The sequence below is a fragment of the Primulina eburnea genome, unplaced genomic scaffold, assembly GCF_022965805.1.
Source record: "Primulina eburnea isolate SZY01 unplaced genomic scaffold, ASM2296580v1 ctg559_ERROPOS146420, whole genome shotgun sequence".
NCBI classification, from domain to species: domain Eukaryota; kingdom Viridiplantae; phylum Streptophyta; class Magnoliopsida; order Lamiales; family Gesneriaceae; genus Primulina; species Primulina eburnea.
Window position 1 is genome coordinate 96,291 of NW_027331347.1, and position 13,556 is coordinate 109,846.

At 42.1% G+C, this 13,556-nt stretch overlaps 3 protein-coding genes across 3 annotated transcripts; 2 read left to right on the forward strand and 1 right to left on the reverse strand.

Moving 5' to 3' along the window:
• On the reverse strand, positions 1-4,578 carry LOC140821385 (uncharacterized). Its single transcript, XM_073181859.1, has 8 exons — positions 3,236-4,578; positions 2,781-3,085; positions 2,482-2,726; positions 2,266-2,337; positions 1,690-1,761; positions 1,228-1,449; positions 691-1,044; positions 1-291 (listed from the first exon to the last, which is right to left on the reverse strand). The coding sequence occupies exons 1-8, from the start codon at positions 4,576-4,578 to the stop codon at positions 1-3; spliced, it is 2,904 nt and encodes a 967-aa protein (XP_073037960.1).
• Positions 4,579-7,164: 2,586 nt separating this feature from the next.
• LOC140821386 (uncharacterized) lies at positions 7,165-7,937 on the forward strand. Its single transcript, XM_073181860.1, has 2 exons — positions 7,165-7,804; positions 7,906-7,937. The coding sequence occupies exons 1-2, from the start codon at positions 7,165-7,167 to the stop codon at positions 7,935-7,937; spliced, it is 672 nt and encodes a 223-aa protein (XP_073037961.1).
• A 4,107-nt stretch (positions 7,938-12,044) lies between these two features.
• Positions 12,045-12,608, forward strand: LOC140821387 (uncharacterized). The gene has a single exon (XM_073181861.1). It carries the CDS (start codon positions 12,045-12,047, stop codon positions 12,606-12,608), a length of 564 nt encoding a protein of 187 aa, XP_073037962.1.
• The last annotated feature ends 948 nt before the right edge of the window (positions 12,609-13,556 follow it).

Genomic DNA, 13,556 nt, shown 5'->3' on the forward strand with positions numbered 1-13,556 from the left:
TCATTGTTCGTCCGATGCTCCCTTATCAAAATTTAGCTTTTTCACAGCCCAATATGCTTTGTGCTCCAGTTCCACAGAGAGATGACAAGCTTTTCCAAAGGCCAACCTATAAGGAGACATCCCGATAGGTGTCTTGTATGCAGTCCTGTACGCCCATAATGCATCATCTAGCTTGATCGCCCAATCCTTCCGGTTTGTCTTCACTGTCTTTTCTAAGATTTGTTTGATCTCCCGGTTGGATATCTCTGCTTGCCCATTGGCTTGCGGGTGGTATGCCAGTGTCACCCTGTGCTTCACATCATATTTGGCCAACAGTGAGTTAAAAATTTTGTTACAGAAATGCGTACCTTCATCACTGATAATGGCTCTAGGCGTTCCGAATCTTGTGAAGATGTTCCTGTGGACAAACTTAACAACAACTCGAGCATCATTAGTACTGGTGGCGATTGCTTCCACCCATTTTGACACATAATCGACAGCAAGTAAAATGTAAGATTGACCAAAAGAAGATGGGAAGGGCCCCATAAAGTCAATACCCCAGACATCAAAGAGTTCCACTTCCAAAATATTTGTTAGTGGTAATTCATGTCGTCTAGAAATATTGCCAACTCTTTGGCATTTATCACATGACTTGACTAAAGTATAACTGTCTTTAAATAAATTAGGCCAATAAAAACCTGACTGTAACACCTTAGCTGATGTTCTAGATGCTCCAAAGTGTCCACCGTAGGGTGAGGAATGACACTGCTCTAGAATCATACCCGCTTCTTCCTCTGCTACACATCGTCTGATTATCTGATCAGCGCATCTCTTGAACAAGAAAGGATCGTCCCACAGATAAAACTTGGCATCATGAAGAAATTTCTTCTTTTGATGATACGTTAAATCTGAAGGTGATTCTCCTGCAGCAAGGAAATTAGCTATATCTGCAAACCACGGATGTGTAACACTTACCTTGAAAAGTTGTTCATCAGGGAACGACTCGTTGATAGCTCCACCTTCAGTTCTTTCTTCCAGCTCTAGTCGTGACAGGTGATCAGCCACCTGGTTCTCACAACCTTTCTTGTCTTTGACCTCAAAGTCAAATTCTTGAAGTAGGAGTATTCATCGTATCCACCTGGGCTTTGCATCCTTTTTGGAAAACAGGTAACGAAGAGCTGCATGGTCAGTAAAAACCGTTACCTTTGTGCCAATGAGATATGTTCTGAATTTGTCGAATGCAAACACCACTGCTAGCATCTCTTTCTCAGTGGTTGTATAGTTTTGTTGGGCTGCGTTAAGTGTACGACTAGCATAGTAGATAGTCTTGAACATCTTGTCTCGCTTTTGTCCCAATACTGCTCCTACAGCATAGTCGCTCGCATCGCATATGAGTTCAAAGGGCTTCTTCCAGTCAGGTACTATCATGATAGGTGCGGAAGTCAGCGCTGTCTTGATCTTGTTAAACGCCTGCAAACAATCATCGTCAAAAATAAATGTAGAATCTTTCTCTAACAGATTACATAAAGGTCTAGTAATTTTAGAGAAATCTTTAATAAAACGACGATAGAACCCGGCATGTCCCAAGAAACTTCTGATCCCTTTCACATTCTTTGGTGGCGGGAGATTTTCAATTGCCACATTTTTGGCTCTGTCCACTTCCATTCCTCTCGCTGAAATTTTGTGCCCAAGCACAATACCTTCTTGCACCATGAAGTGACATTTCTCCCAATTCAACACTAAATTCTTCTCCTGACATCTCTGCAAAACAAGGGTCAAATTCTGCAAACAGTGATCAAAGGATGAACCAAAGACAGATATATCATCCATGAAAACCTCCATTATCTCCTCAACCATGTCAGAAAATATAGCCATCATACACCTCTGAAACGTAGCAGGTGCATTGCAAAGTCCAAATGGCATTCTCCTTAAGGCAAATGTACCGTAGGGACAAGTGAAGGTAGTCTTCTCTTGATCCTCCGGTGCTATAACAATCTGATTGTAACCTGAATAACCATCTAGAAAGCAATAATAATGATAACCACCTACTCTATCAAGCATCTGGTCAATAAACGGAAGGGGGAAGTGATCTTTCCTAGTCGCATCATTCAATTTCCTGTAGTCTATACACACTCGCCAACCAGTCACTGGACGAGTTGAAATCAATTCATTATTCTCATTTCTAACTACAGTTAAGCCTCCCTTTTTAGGCACTACTTGTACTAGTGAAACCCAAGAACTGTCAGATATAGCATAAATAACACCAGCATTTAGCAATTTTAATACCTCAGCCCTCACAACTTCTTTCATGGCTGGATTCAGCCTCCTCTGATGATCAACATAGGGGGAATAGGACTCCTGCATCAAGATTTTATGCATACAAATAGTAGGGCTAATTCCCTTTATATCAGCAATTGTCCATCCCAAAGCAGATTTAAATTCTCTCAACACCCTCAACAACCTATCTTTCTCATCACTAGTAAGAGCAGAAGATATAATTACCGGATGTGACGAACCCTCGTCTAGGAAAGTATAGCACAAGTGACTCGGTAAATCCTTCAATACAGGAGATGCTTTTGGTGCCTCTTTACTTGCATCCTCAAGTAACTCTTCAAGTTGGGCATCACTCTTTTCCTTAGGTAGTTCATTGAGAGCATGTAACTCCTCTTGCACATCCCAATCATCTTCATCCAGTGTAGAGGCTGATTCCAACAAGCATCTCTCCAAAGAGTCTTTTGTCAACTTTCCTGCACCAACATGAGATACACATGAATCAATTATATCAATACTCTTACAAGTACTTACCTCATTTGGTCCTTTGATGGTGTTGTAGATGTTGAACACGACTTCATCTCCACCTACTCTCAAAGTGAGCTCGCCCTTGTGCACATCAATCAAGGCTTTTCCGGTAGCTAGGAATGGCCTTCTAAAGATAAGTGGCGTCTCCTGATCTTCCTCCATATCTAAGATGACAAAATCAGCAGGAAATATGAATTTGTCTACCTTTACCAGTACATCTTCTACTATCCCTCGTGGATAGGTAAGTGATCTGTCCGCCAGCTGCAAAGTGATAGTGCTAGGTTTCACCTCGCCAAGCTCCAAAGTCCTGTAAATAGAAAAAGGCATTAGATTTATACTAGCACCTAAATCACATAAAGCTCTATTTACTCTAGAACCACCAATAACACAAGGAATAGTAAAACTCCCTGGATCTTTGAGTTTCTGGGGTAGTTTCCTTTGGAGTATTGCACTACACTCTTCGGTCAGCTTTACAGTTTCAAACTCTTGAAGCTTCCTCTTTTTGGACATCACATCCTTGATGAACTTAGCATAATTGGGTATTTGCTCCAATGCATCGGCAAATGGGATGTTGATGTGTATTTTCTTGAAAATTTCCAGGAACTTCGCAAACTGATCATCTAGTCCTTTCTTCTTGAACCTCTGTGGATATCGAAGATTCACCTTCGGTAAAGGCTGCTGTTTAAGTACTTTCTCAGGCTCCTCTTCTCTAACACTTGCACTCTTCTCCTCATCTTCCTCAACTGTGATCTCTACACTTTCTTCAGTAGGCTCTGGGATCCCAATTTCTTTGCCACTCCTCAGTGTGACAGCTTTGCACTGTTCCCTAGGATTCACCTCGGTATTACTGGGAAACTGTCCTCGATTCTGATCCTTTAAATCATTGGCTAGTTGCCCAATCTGTGTTTCCAAGGATTTCATCGTGGCACCCATATTACCCATGTGTGTCTCCATGTTATCAAGACGAGACTCAGTTCTCGCCATTCTCTTCCCAGACTCAGTCACAAATGTGCCAACTAGATCTTCAAAAGATGGCTTTCCTTCCCCTTTCTGTGTATTGAACCCTGGTGGAGGATTCAACACGTTCTTGTTGTTCGCATAAGAGAAATTCTCGTGATTCCTCAAACTTGGATGATAAGTATTAGGGGGAGGATTACCTCTATAGCCTCCAAAGCCACGGTTGTTGATGTACTGAGCTTCCTCCATAACTAGCTCTTCCTCAGCAATCACCAATGCTACCTCAGACGTAGATTGGCATGGCTTGTTCATCGCTGCAATCTGTGCGGTCAATGCCGAAACCTGTGCAGTAAGTGATGTGATCGGGTCTACAGCATACACTCCAGCAGGTTTCTTTGATCCAGATCTTTCACTTGGCCACTGATAACTGTTGATGGTTATCTGTTCAAGCAATTCATAGGCCTCATCAGGTGTTTTAGAAAAAACAGTACCTCCAGCGGCAGCATCCACATTCCCTCTAGTCGGCCCATCCAAACCATTGTAAAATAGCTCGATTTGTACCCAATCTCCATATCCATGATTCGGACACTTCCTGAGTAACTCTTTGTATCGCTCCCACGCCTCATATAATACCTCAAATTCTCTCTGCCTGAAGTTGGTGATATCTATTTTCAGCTGAGCAGATTTAGCAGGAGGAAAATATTTTGACAAGAACTTCGTAACCAAATCCGCCCAAGTAGTAACACTTCCCAGCGGTAGAGATTGTAGCCAACTTCTTGCGTGATCCCTAAGAGAAAACGGAAACAGACGCAATCGAATAAGTTTGTCAGAAACACCATTCATTTTTACCGTATCCGTGATCTATAGAAAAGTTCTGAGGTGAAGATGGGGATCTGCGGTGGCTGCTCCTCCAAATTGGTTCTGTTGAACCATGTTGATGAGTGCGGGCTTTAGCTCGAAATTATTAGCAGCAATAGTTCCACGAGCTATTCCAGAGTAGTGGGCGTTGATGATAGGGCGGAAATGTTCTCGGATTGGCACCTCTCTAGGGAGCTCATTCTAGTTGTCTCTGTTTTCAGCCATTGCTTTAACTTCGTCTCTCTTTGCTTTCCTTAATCTCCTGGCAGTTCTTTCGATCTCCGGATCAAAAATTAGCAAGTCGGGATTTTGATATTTTCGCATGCATTGCAAAACAAAAAGACTATAGATTAACAAAGTAAAGAAAACAAAATAAAATGAAGTCTAAATTAAAATCAATACTACTTAGTAATGATATCAATATGCAATTAAATAGTTTACTCCCCGGCAACGGCGCCAAAAACTTGTTGCGTGTTTTCACTACCGCAAGTATACGGTGTCAAGTTTTAGTACTGTATGAGTACAGATATCGATCCCACGAGGAGTAATTATTCAAAGTTGTATATTAATTACCATAATTGACACAGCTCAACTTTATTTAGACAAATCGAATGGTTGGCTTGTAATCAATTCAAATAAAATAGCAATTACTGTAATTCTAGCACGCAGCAGACAATTCACTGAGAAAATAAGTCTAGAGATATGATTTCGTCAAGTCTCCCCTATGCTAAATTAACATTGATCAACATTCAATTAAATTGCACCATGTGTATTAACCAAGAACTCTCAATATTTTCTATTCCCTCTGTCGAGTGATAAATAGAAATGTACTACCTATTACTGATTTTAATATGTCTATTCAAAATCACGTAACACGTAATAAATGTAAACAAGGTTCTTTTATGGATTCGTCAGAGTTATACGTCTTGTGAACGTTATAAATTTCTAACGATGTGATTTCTTCTGTCCTAATTTCGATCCCCTCTGTCGAGTGTTAGATTTCAATTATGTAATCAATCGAATTATGGCCAGTAATTCAAAAGCATTAAGAACAAGAAATCACACATAAACACGATGAAATAATTCAATGAAAATTCAAATCGTCGTTCACATAGGTTCAACCACGACTACATCAATCTCTAGAAAATAAAATTAGTTCATGCTCGAGTTTAAATCACCACAAAACCTGTTTGTAATCATTAAAAACATAAAAGTAAGAAACCGAATTAAGAACGTGTAGGCGAGGGATGGAAGAGCTTCTCCGTGTCCGGATTCAACGTCTTCTATCTCCGTTCTTCGCGTCCCGTGCTCCGTGCGCTCTCACTTTTTCGCCTTTCTTTCGAGTAGTGTGACGGCTGTCGTAAAAATATTTCCGACCCCTTTTTGAATCAACGCCGAACCCTTTTTATTTCTGGAAATCGCGTCGTGCGCATATGCACGGCACAAACTCGCGCATATGCGCGGGTGCTTCGGGTGCTGGTCTTCTTGCGCGCATATGCGCGCCATAAGTGGCGCATATGCGCGTCGCTCTCGGGTTGTCATCTGTTCTTTCTCGCGCACATGCTCGCCTTGAGTGGCGCATCTGCGCTGAACTCTCTGTATGGGTCGCGCATATGCGCGGATTTTGGGGCGCATATGCGCCGCTCTCTCTGCCAGTTGTGCGCATGTGCGCGGGAATATGTCGCGCATGTGCGCGGATCTTTCAACATTCCACCCTTCGGAGTATTGCTCACACTTCTTCTCCTAGGCGCCATTTTAGCTCGTTTTCACGCACATGTTGTATCCGCACCTAGATTCCTGCAATCACCCCAAAAACAACAAACGCGCGTAATTCTGCCCTAAAAAGACTAACAATCTATATGAAATATAGGAATAATTTAAGTGCATAAAATGCACTTATCACTCCTCATGTGCCCCCGAAACCAAAACTACTACATTCACTCAGGGGCTACGGGATGGGGAATTTTTTCGATCATTGACAAAGAAGACGCCCGGGGATTTTGAGGATCTTTTGGCCTGTGCGGAGAAGTACATTAATATGGAAGAAGCTCAGAAGCAGAAGAGGTAGGCTTTGAAGAGAGAGAGGGGTGACTGAGTTTCCTGACCCGACGAGAGATGGCAGAGGAAGGGTAATCTCGGGCATTTTTCTCATCACGTGCCTTTAAAGATTGCCCGGGACCGAGACGTACAAGAATACAGTGCAGAAATATCGCAAGATCTGAATCGCACTCCGCAGCCTGCGAGGCCCGAGAAGAAGAGATATTGCACCCTTCACAAAGTGGGTTACCATAATACAGAAGACTATCGGACGCTGAAGAGAGATTATGTCCAGCCTGTTATCCCGGGATATAATCCACCAAATAAGATGTCGAGATTGCCACCTTGGACAACTCAGTAGCCAGGACCCAGTGCCCGGAAGAGCTCAAGAGATGCCTCTGGTGGGAAGAGAAATCAAGAGCCCGAGAGGAATAAATCCTCACCCCTTGCCTTGGGGATAATAAAAATGATCTCTGGAGGTTCTACCGATGGTGTCTCAATCGGGCTCGGAAATCAAGGAGTAGGAGAGAATGTATGGAGGTTGAAGGAGTGAGGAGGAGTGAGGCGGTTATCAGTTTTGGTCCGGATAATTTCAAGGGTGTCAGTCCTCCCCATTATGACGCCCTAGTATTCCAAGCCCGGGTAGCAAATTATGACATCATGAGGGTTTTTGTTGATTTGGGCAGTTCTGTAAATGTTATTTTCAAAGAAGCCTTCATCCAGATGGATTTGCAAGGATATCAGTTGGATACAGTAGAAACTGCACTTTTTGGCTTTGCCGGCCATGCTGTCTACCCGGAAAGAGAGATTATCTTGCCCTTAACTTTGGGCACCCGAGAATTAAAGAATATTGTCATGACCACTTTCACTATTGTGGATGCCCCATTATCATATAATATTATTCTGGAGAGGGCGGCCATGAATGAACTGAGGGCCGTAGCATCCACATATCATCAGAAGATAAAGTTTCCGGTGGGAAATCAAGTAGGAGAAGTCCAGGGAGACCATCCCTCCTCTCGGAAGTGTTATGTGGAAGAAGTCCGGGTGGATAAGAAGAAGACGAGAAGGGAAGAGAAGAGAGTATGTAGAGGCGAGGAGGTGGAGAGAGTAACCAATAAGGGGAAGGTACACTTTGTGGCGGAGGAAGAGCAAGAAGTGGTGGAGATTGGACCAGGTAAGGAGATCCGGGTGGCTTGAGAGCTTAACTTATCCACCCGGGTCAGTTTAATAAACTTTTGAAAATCTAATGTAAATATTTTTGCCTGGTCCCAACAGGAATTGATCGGGATCTCACCCCTGATAGCTGAGCATCATCTGAACATCCTCCCGGGATTTCAATCTATCAAGCAGAAGAAGAGACACTTTGGTCCAGAGAAGAACAAAGTAATTGATATAAAGGTTGGATATTTTTTACGTAATGGCCACATTCGAGAAATACAATTTTCTACCTGGCTTTCAAATATGGTGTTGGTACCAAAGGCTGCCGGGAAGTGAAGGATGTGTGTGGATTTTAGAGATCTCAACAAGGCTTTCCCCAAAGACCTTTATCCCTTGCCCCGGATTGATCAGTTGGTGGATTCCACCTCTGGGTTTGAATTACTTAGTTTTATGGATGCTTACCAGTGGTATCATCAAATTCCCATGGCCAAGAGTGATCAAGAGAAAGCCACCTTCGTTACCTCGGGGGGCACATTCTGTTGTATTGTCATGCCTTTTGGGTTGAAGAATGTTGGGGCTACATATCAGCGTATGATGAACATAGTATTTGATAAGCAATTGGGGAGAAATATGGATGTGTATGTTGATGATATCTTGGGCAAGTCTAGAGAGGTTTCTTGTTTCATTTCTGATTTGGTGGAGACTTTTTCCACTCTCATGCATTATGGGATCAAGCTCAATCCAACCAAATGTATATTTGGTGTGAAGAGTGGTAAATTTTTGGGTTTTGTGGTTACCGACCGGGGGATCAAGGTGAATCCGGAGAAATTCAAATCATTGCTAGACATGCCATCCCTTCGATCTATCTGAGAAGTTCAATAGCTAACTAGTAGAATTGCTTCACTTTCCCTGTGTTCATATCTCGGTCCGCACATCGGATTTATCCATTCTTCCATGTCCTTCGGAAGGCACAACAATTTGGGTGGGATGAGAAGTGCGAGCAGGCCTTCAAAGATCTTAAGAGTCACTTGGCAGAACTTCTGGTCTTAGTGAAGCCAGAGCTAGGGGAGAAAATGTTTGTATATTTATCTAGCACTGAGTATGATTTTAGTTCAGTGCTTATAAGGGAAAAAGGCTCTGATTAAAATCATGTTTATTATATCAGCCTTGCTCTCAGAGGACCTGAGCTCCGATACTGAGAAGCGGAGAAGATAGCTCTGGTCTTGGTTATGATTGCCTGGAAACTGAGGCCTTATTTTCTATCGCACCAAATTATTGTGCTCACTAACTGTCCTCTCGGGAGGATCATGACTCATTCAGAAGTGTACAGGAGAATGATAAAGTGGAAGGTGGAGTTGGAAGAATATGATATTGAGTACAGGCCCCGAGCTGCCATCAAAGCGCAGGCCCTGCCGGATTTGTAGTCTGAGATGATTCAGCTTGATAAGGATGAGATTTGGAGAGTATTTGTCGACGGGGCGTCTAGCCTCTCTAGATGTGGAGTGGTAGTGGTGGTAATAGCCCCCCGGGAGAAAAAATAGGACCTTTGTTGAAGTGATTTTCTAGGGGAGAGGTGGATTATATTCTCCGGAAAATACATGAAGGATGTTGTGGAGAGCATCTTGGAGGAACAACTGTGGCGCCCGGTTTAGGAATTCATAATTATTCCCTTACTAGGTGCCACATTTACCTTCAATCTTTCTTTATTGAACTTCTATTTTTATTTTTACCATTATTATTATTATTAAGATATTGTAGATAAAAATTTGAATATTTTCTATAATAATTTAAGGATTATCTACAAATATTTACATTCTTATTTCAAATATATACAATTATTTTACAGCGGAAGTCTAACATTCATATGTACAATTATATTACAGCGGTAGTTTAACATTCATTTATAAACAGATCATCTCAACATTCAAATGCTCTTATTTCAGCTTCAGTTATTTTCCTCTTGTTCCAATTCGGGGGTTCCTGTGTCTAGAAATTACAATAGACGAAAAGAAACAGAGGGTTAAGTCTTTGAGAACTTAGTGAGTTTAAATCAGTATATGGCTTTTAAATAACACTTCATCATAATTATACATGAAATAATAGGAATAAAAATTTAGATATTATGAATGATATGCAATGAAAAAAAATAGATAAATGAAAATTCCATAAATTAACATTGGTGGCTCTAATTGAGCACTTTTACGAGCCGGGTGAACCATTCTCCGGACCGAAATATTCGGTGCGCGTTGTTCAGATGAACCATATACCCGGGACTTTTGACCCGTTGTTCATTGGACTCATTTTCCGGGCCGAAGCCACGTTGTCCAGTGGACTCAATTTCCGGACCGAAATCCGTTGTCCATGACTCCATTCATTCATTCATGATATATCAATCCATTCATAAATATGCAAGAAAATATATCAGTAATTGAAATGAACAGTGGATGATATTTGAACATTAAATAAATGTTATTGAAATTTCCAGGCCAAATTCCAAAGGCTTTAATAGAAGAATGAATAGTAATTTCCTCACCTGGTAACTTACAGTTTAGGCTTGATTAATAGTCCGAGTTCCTGGAGCAAGTCCTAAAAATATATTATGAATGATATTTACATGTTAGAGTTTTTAAGTAACTAGCTGATCATTTCCAGATTATTTTTTGTTCAAAATTTAATCCGGTTGATTTTAATTAAGTTTCAAAAATTCATATTAATTAGAAGGTATATCCAAACATTACGAAAGTTGGCCAAAAAGTCGGAAATAACCTCCAGAACGGTTCGGCCGCCGGAAATTCGCCGATCCGGCGGCGCGTGCGCTACACGCGCCGATGTTGCCGGCGCGTGGCTGGCGTTCCGGCGGCCACGCGTGGCCCGTTTTTTTCCAGCATATGTAACTTTTGAAGATCTTGAATTCTTTGGTTGAAAGTTTTGTCAAATTCCTAACCGATCGATACTAGATTTAAATATCGTCGTATGGTTAACTAAGGTACTCCGGCATTCCGAAAATGTTAGTTCCGACAATATTTTGGGATGACGGACAGGATGTACCTCATCTATGCAACAAGAGGTACAACTTTGTTATTCAAGCCGACCTCTAGTTTGGTGTGTAGCTATAAGATAAATGAGCGAAAAGTACCTAGCTTGAATACGAGGTACCCTTGCCGTTTTACGGAATGTCTTTGTTGGATTTCCTTGTTTTCAGTCGATCATCTTACGCCACCTCCGGCGCTATATTGTTTTATGATATGAGGTGAATAGTTGGTGATTTATTAGGATTTTTCTGAAAGAAGTATGGATTTTTCCTTTCCTCTTCCCTCTTCCTTTCTTCCTTCTTTTCTTTTCCTTTCCTCTTCCCTCTTCCTTTCTCTTTCTTTTCTCTCTCGGCTGTATATGTGGATTTGAGGATTTGTGAAGATGGTATTCAATATATATATAGCCGAGACTCATGTTTATCTTTATTATTATTTTTTTATTTTTATTTATTTATTTATTTATTAAATATAAAAAAATCTCACGTTGATCCAAACTTAATATTATTATATTCGTGTATCTAATTATTGAACTTAATTATCTTATATTGAACTTAATAATTATTGTAATTTACTTAACATATATGTTGAGTTTAATTATAATATTTTATTATATTTTGGGTATTTGATTTTGGAATGAGACTTTATAGTGCTTGATGAATTTTTAAGTGTATTGTGATGTAATTTAATGTATTTCTAGATACTTTGGACAAATAAAATTTGTACCGAAAAATAATGTGATAAAATTTTAAAAGTGAAAATAATAAAATTTATACTAATAAAAATGCATTTATGCACCTTTGTTTTTAGGGTGTCACAACAACATTGGCCCGGAAGGCAATGATTTCTGGATTTTGGTGGGCGAGTATAAGCCAAGACTCTGCTCTAGTGGTCCAAGCGTGTGATGGTTGTCAAAATCATACTAATTTTTAACACAGCCCGGCTACTCCTATGAAGCTCATCTGGGCATCTTGCCCTTTCGATTAGTGAAGGATGAACATTGTCGGTCCATTTTAAGTTGCCCGAGCTCAAAAGAAATTTCTCTCGGTAGCAGTTGACTATATTTCTAAGTGAATAGAAGCCGAGCCCCTGGCTAAGATTACCGAGGAAGAAGTGTTAAAGTTTCTATAAAAATATATTGTATGCCCATTCGGGATTCCCCGAAGGCTAATTTCATACAATGGAAGGCATTTTCAAGGGAAGAAGATCACATCAGGGAGCCAAGAAATGAAGATTACTCAGTCTTTCACTTATGTTGCTTATCCTCAAGCAAATGGTCAAACAGAGGTTGTAAACAGAATTATTGTGCAAGCCTTGAAAACTAGGCTACAGGACAAAGGAAAAGGCTGGGTGGAGGAGCTGCCTAGTGTTCTTTGGGCATACAAGACTACTCCTCGAGCACCTACTCAAGAAATTCCTTTCAACCTAGTGTATGGCTCTGAAGCAGTTATTCCTGTTGAGATCGGGCAATATTCTACCCGGGTCGAATCTTTCCTGGATAATAATGATCAAAGCCAAGCGATGGAATTAGCTATGGTGGAGGAGAAGAGAGGGCGGGCTATGATTCGAATGGAAGCTTATAGAGGACGGATTATGAAATCATATAACAAGCGATTCCGAATCCGAGACTTTAACATAGGAGAGCTAGTGATGAAAAAATTCAATCCAGCTGGAGATGTTGGTAAATTGGAAGCTCAGTGGGAAGGACCTTTCAAGATAACTCGGGAGCTTTTTATCTGGAGAATGCTCAAGGACGCTCTCTCAAGAGACCCTCGAATGTTTTTCATTTGAAAAAGTTTTACGCTTAAAAAGATGTAATTATTGTTTTAAGATATAATGAAGTTCTTTTCTTCTCAAAAAGTGCATTAATATTATATCTAAACCAGGGAGGTACCCCGGCCCAAGACTCCGTACCCTGGTTATTTATTAAGCCCAAGGATCAGTACCTGGCTCGGGGCTCCGCACATCGACCACTCCAAGTCCCGAGATCGACTCCCCAGCCCAGGGCTCCGTACCCTAATTATCTTGTTAAGCCCAGGGCTCCGTACCCTAGGTTGGGGCTCCGCACATCGACCACTCCAAGTCCCGGAATCGGCTCCCCAGCCCAAGGTTCTGTACCCTGGTTATCTTGTTAAGCCCAGGGCTCCGTAACCTGGGTCGGGGCTTTGCACCTCGACCACTCCAAGTCCCGAGATCCGCTCCCCGGCCCAGGGCTCTGTACCCTGGTTATCTTGTCAAGCCCAGAGCTCTGTACCCTGGCTCGGGGCTCCGCACCTCGACCACTTCAAGTCCCGAGATCCGCTCCTCTGCCCAGGGCTCCGTACCATGGTTATCTTGTTAAGCTCAGAGCTCTGCACCCTGGCTCGAGGCTCCGCACCCTGGCTCGGGGCTCCGCACCTCGACAAATCCAAGTCCCGAGATCGGCTCCCCAGTCCAGGGCTTCTTACCCTGGTTATCTTGTTAAGCTCAGGGCTCTGTACTCTGGCTCAGGGCTCTGCACCTCGATCACTTCATGTCCCGAGATCCGTTCCTCGGCCCAAGGCTTCGTACCCTGGTTATCTTGTTAAGCCCAGGGCTCCGTACCATGGCTCGGGGCTCCACACCTTGACCGCTCCAACTCCCAGGATCGGCTCCCTAGCCCAGGGCTCTGTACCCTGGTTATATTGTTAAGCCCAGAGCTCCATACCCCGGCTCAGAGCTCCTCACCTCGACCACTCCAAGTCTCGGGATTGGCTCCCC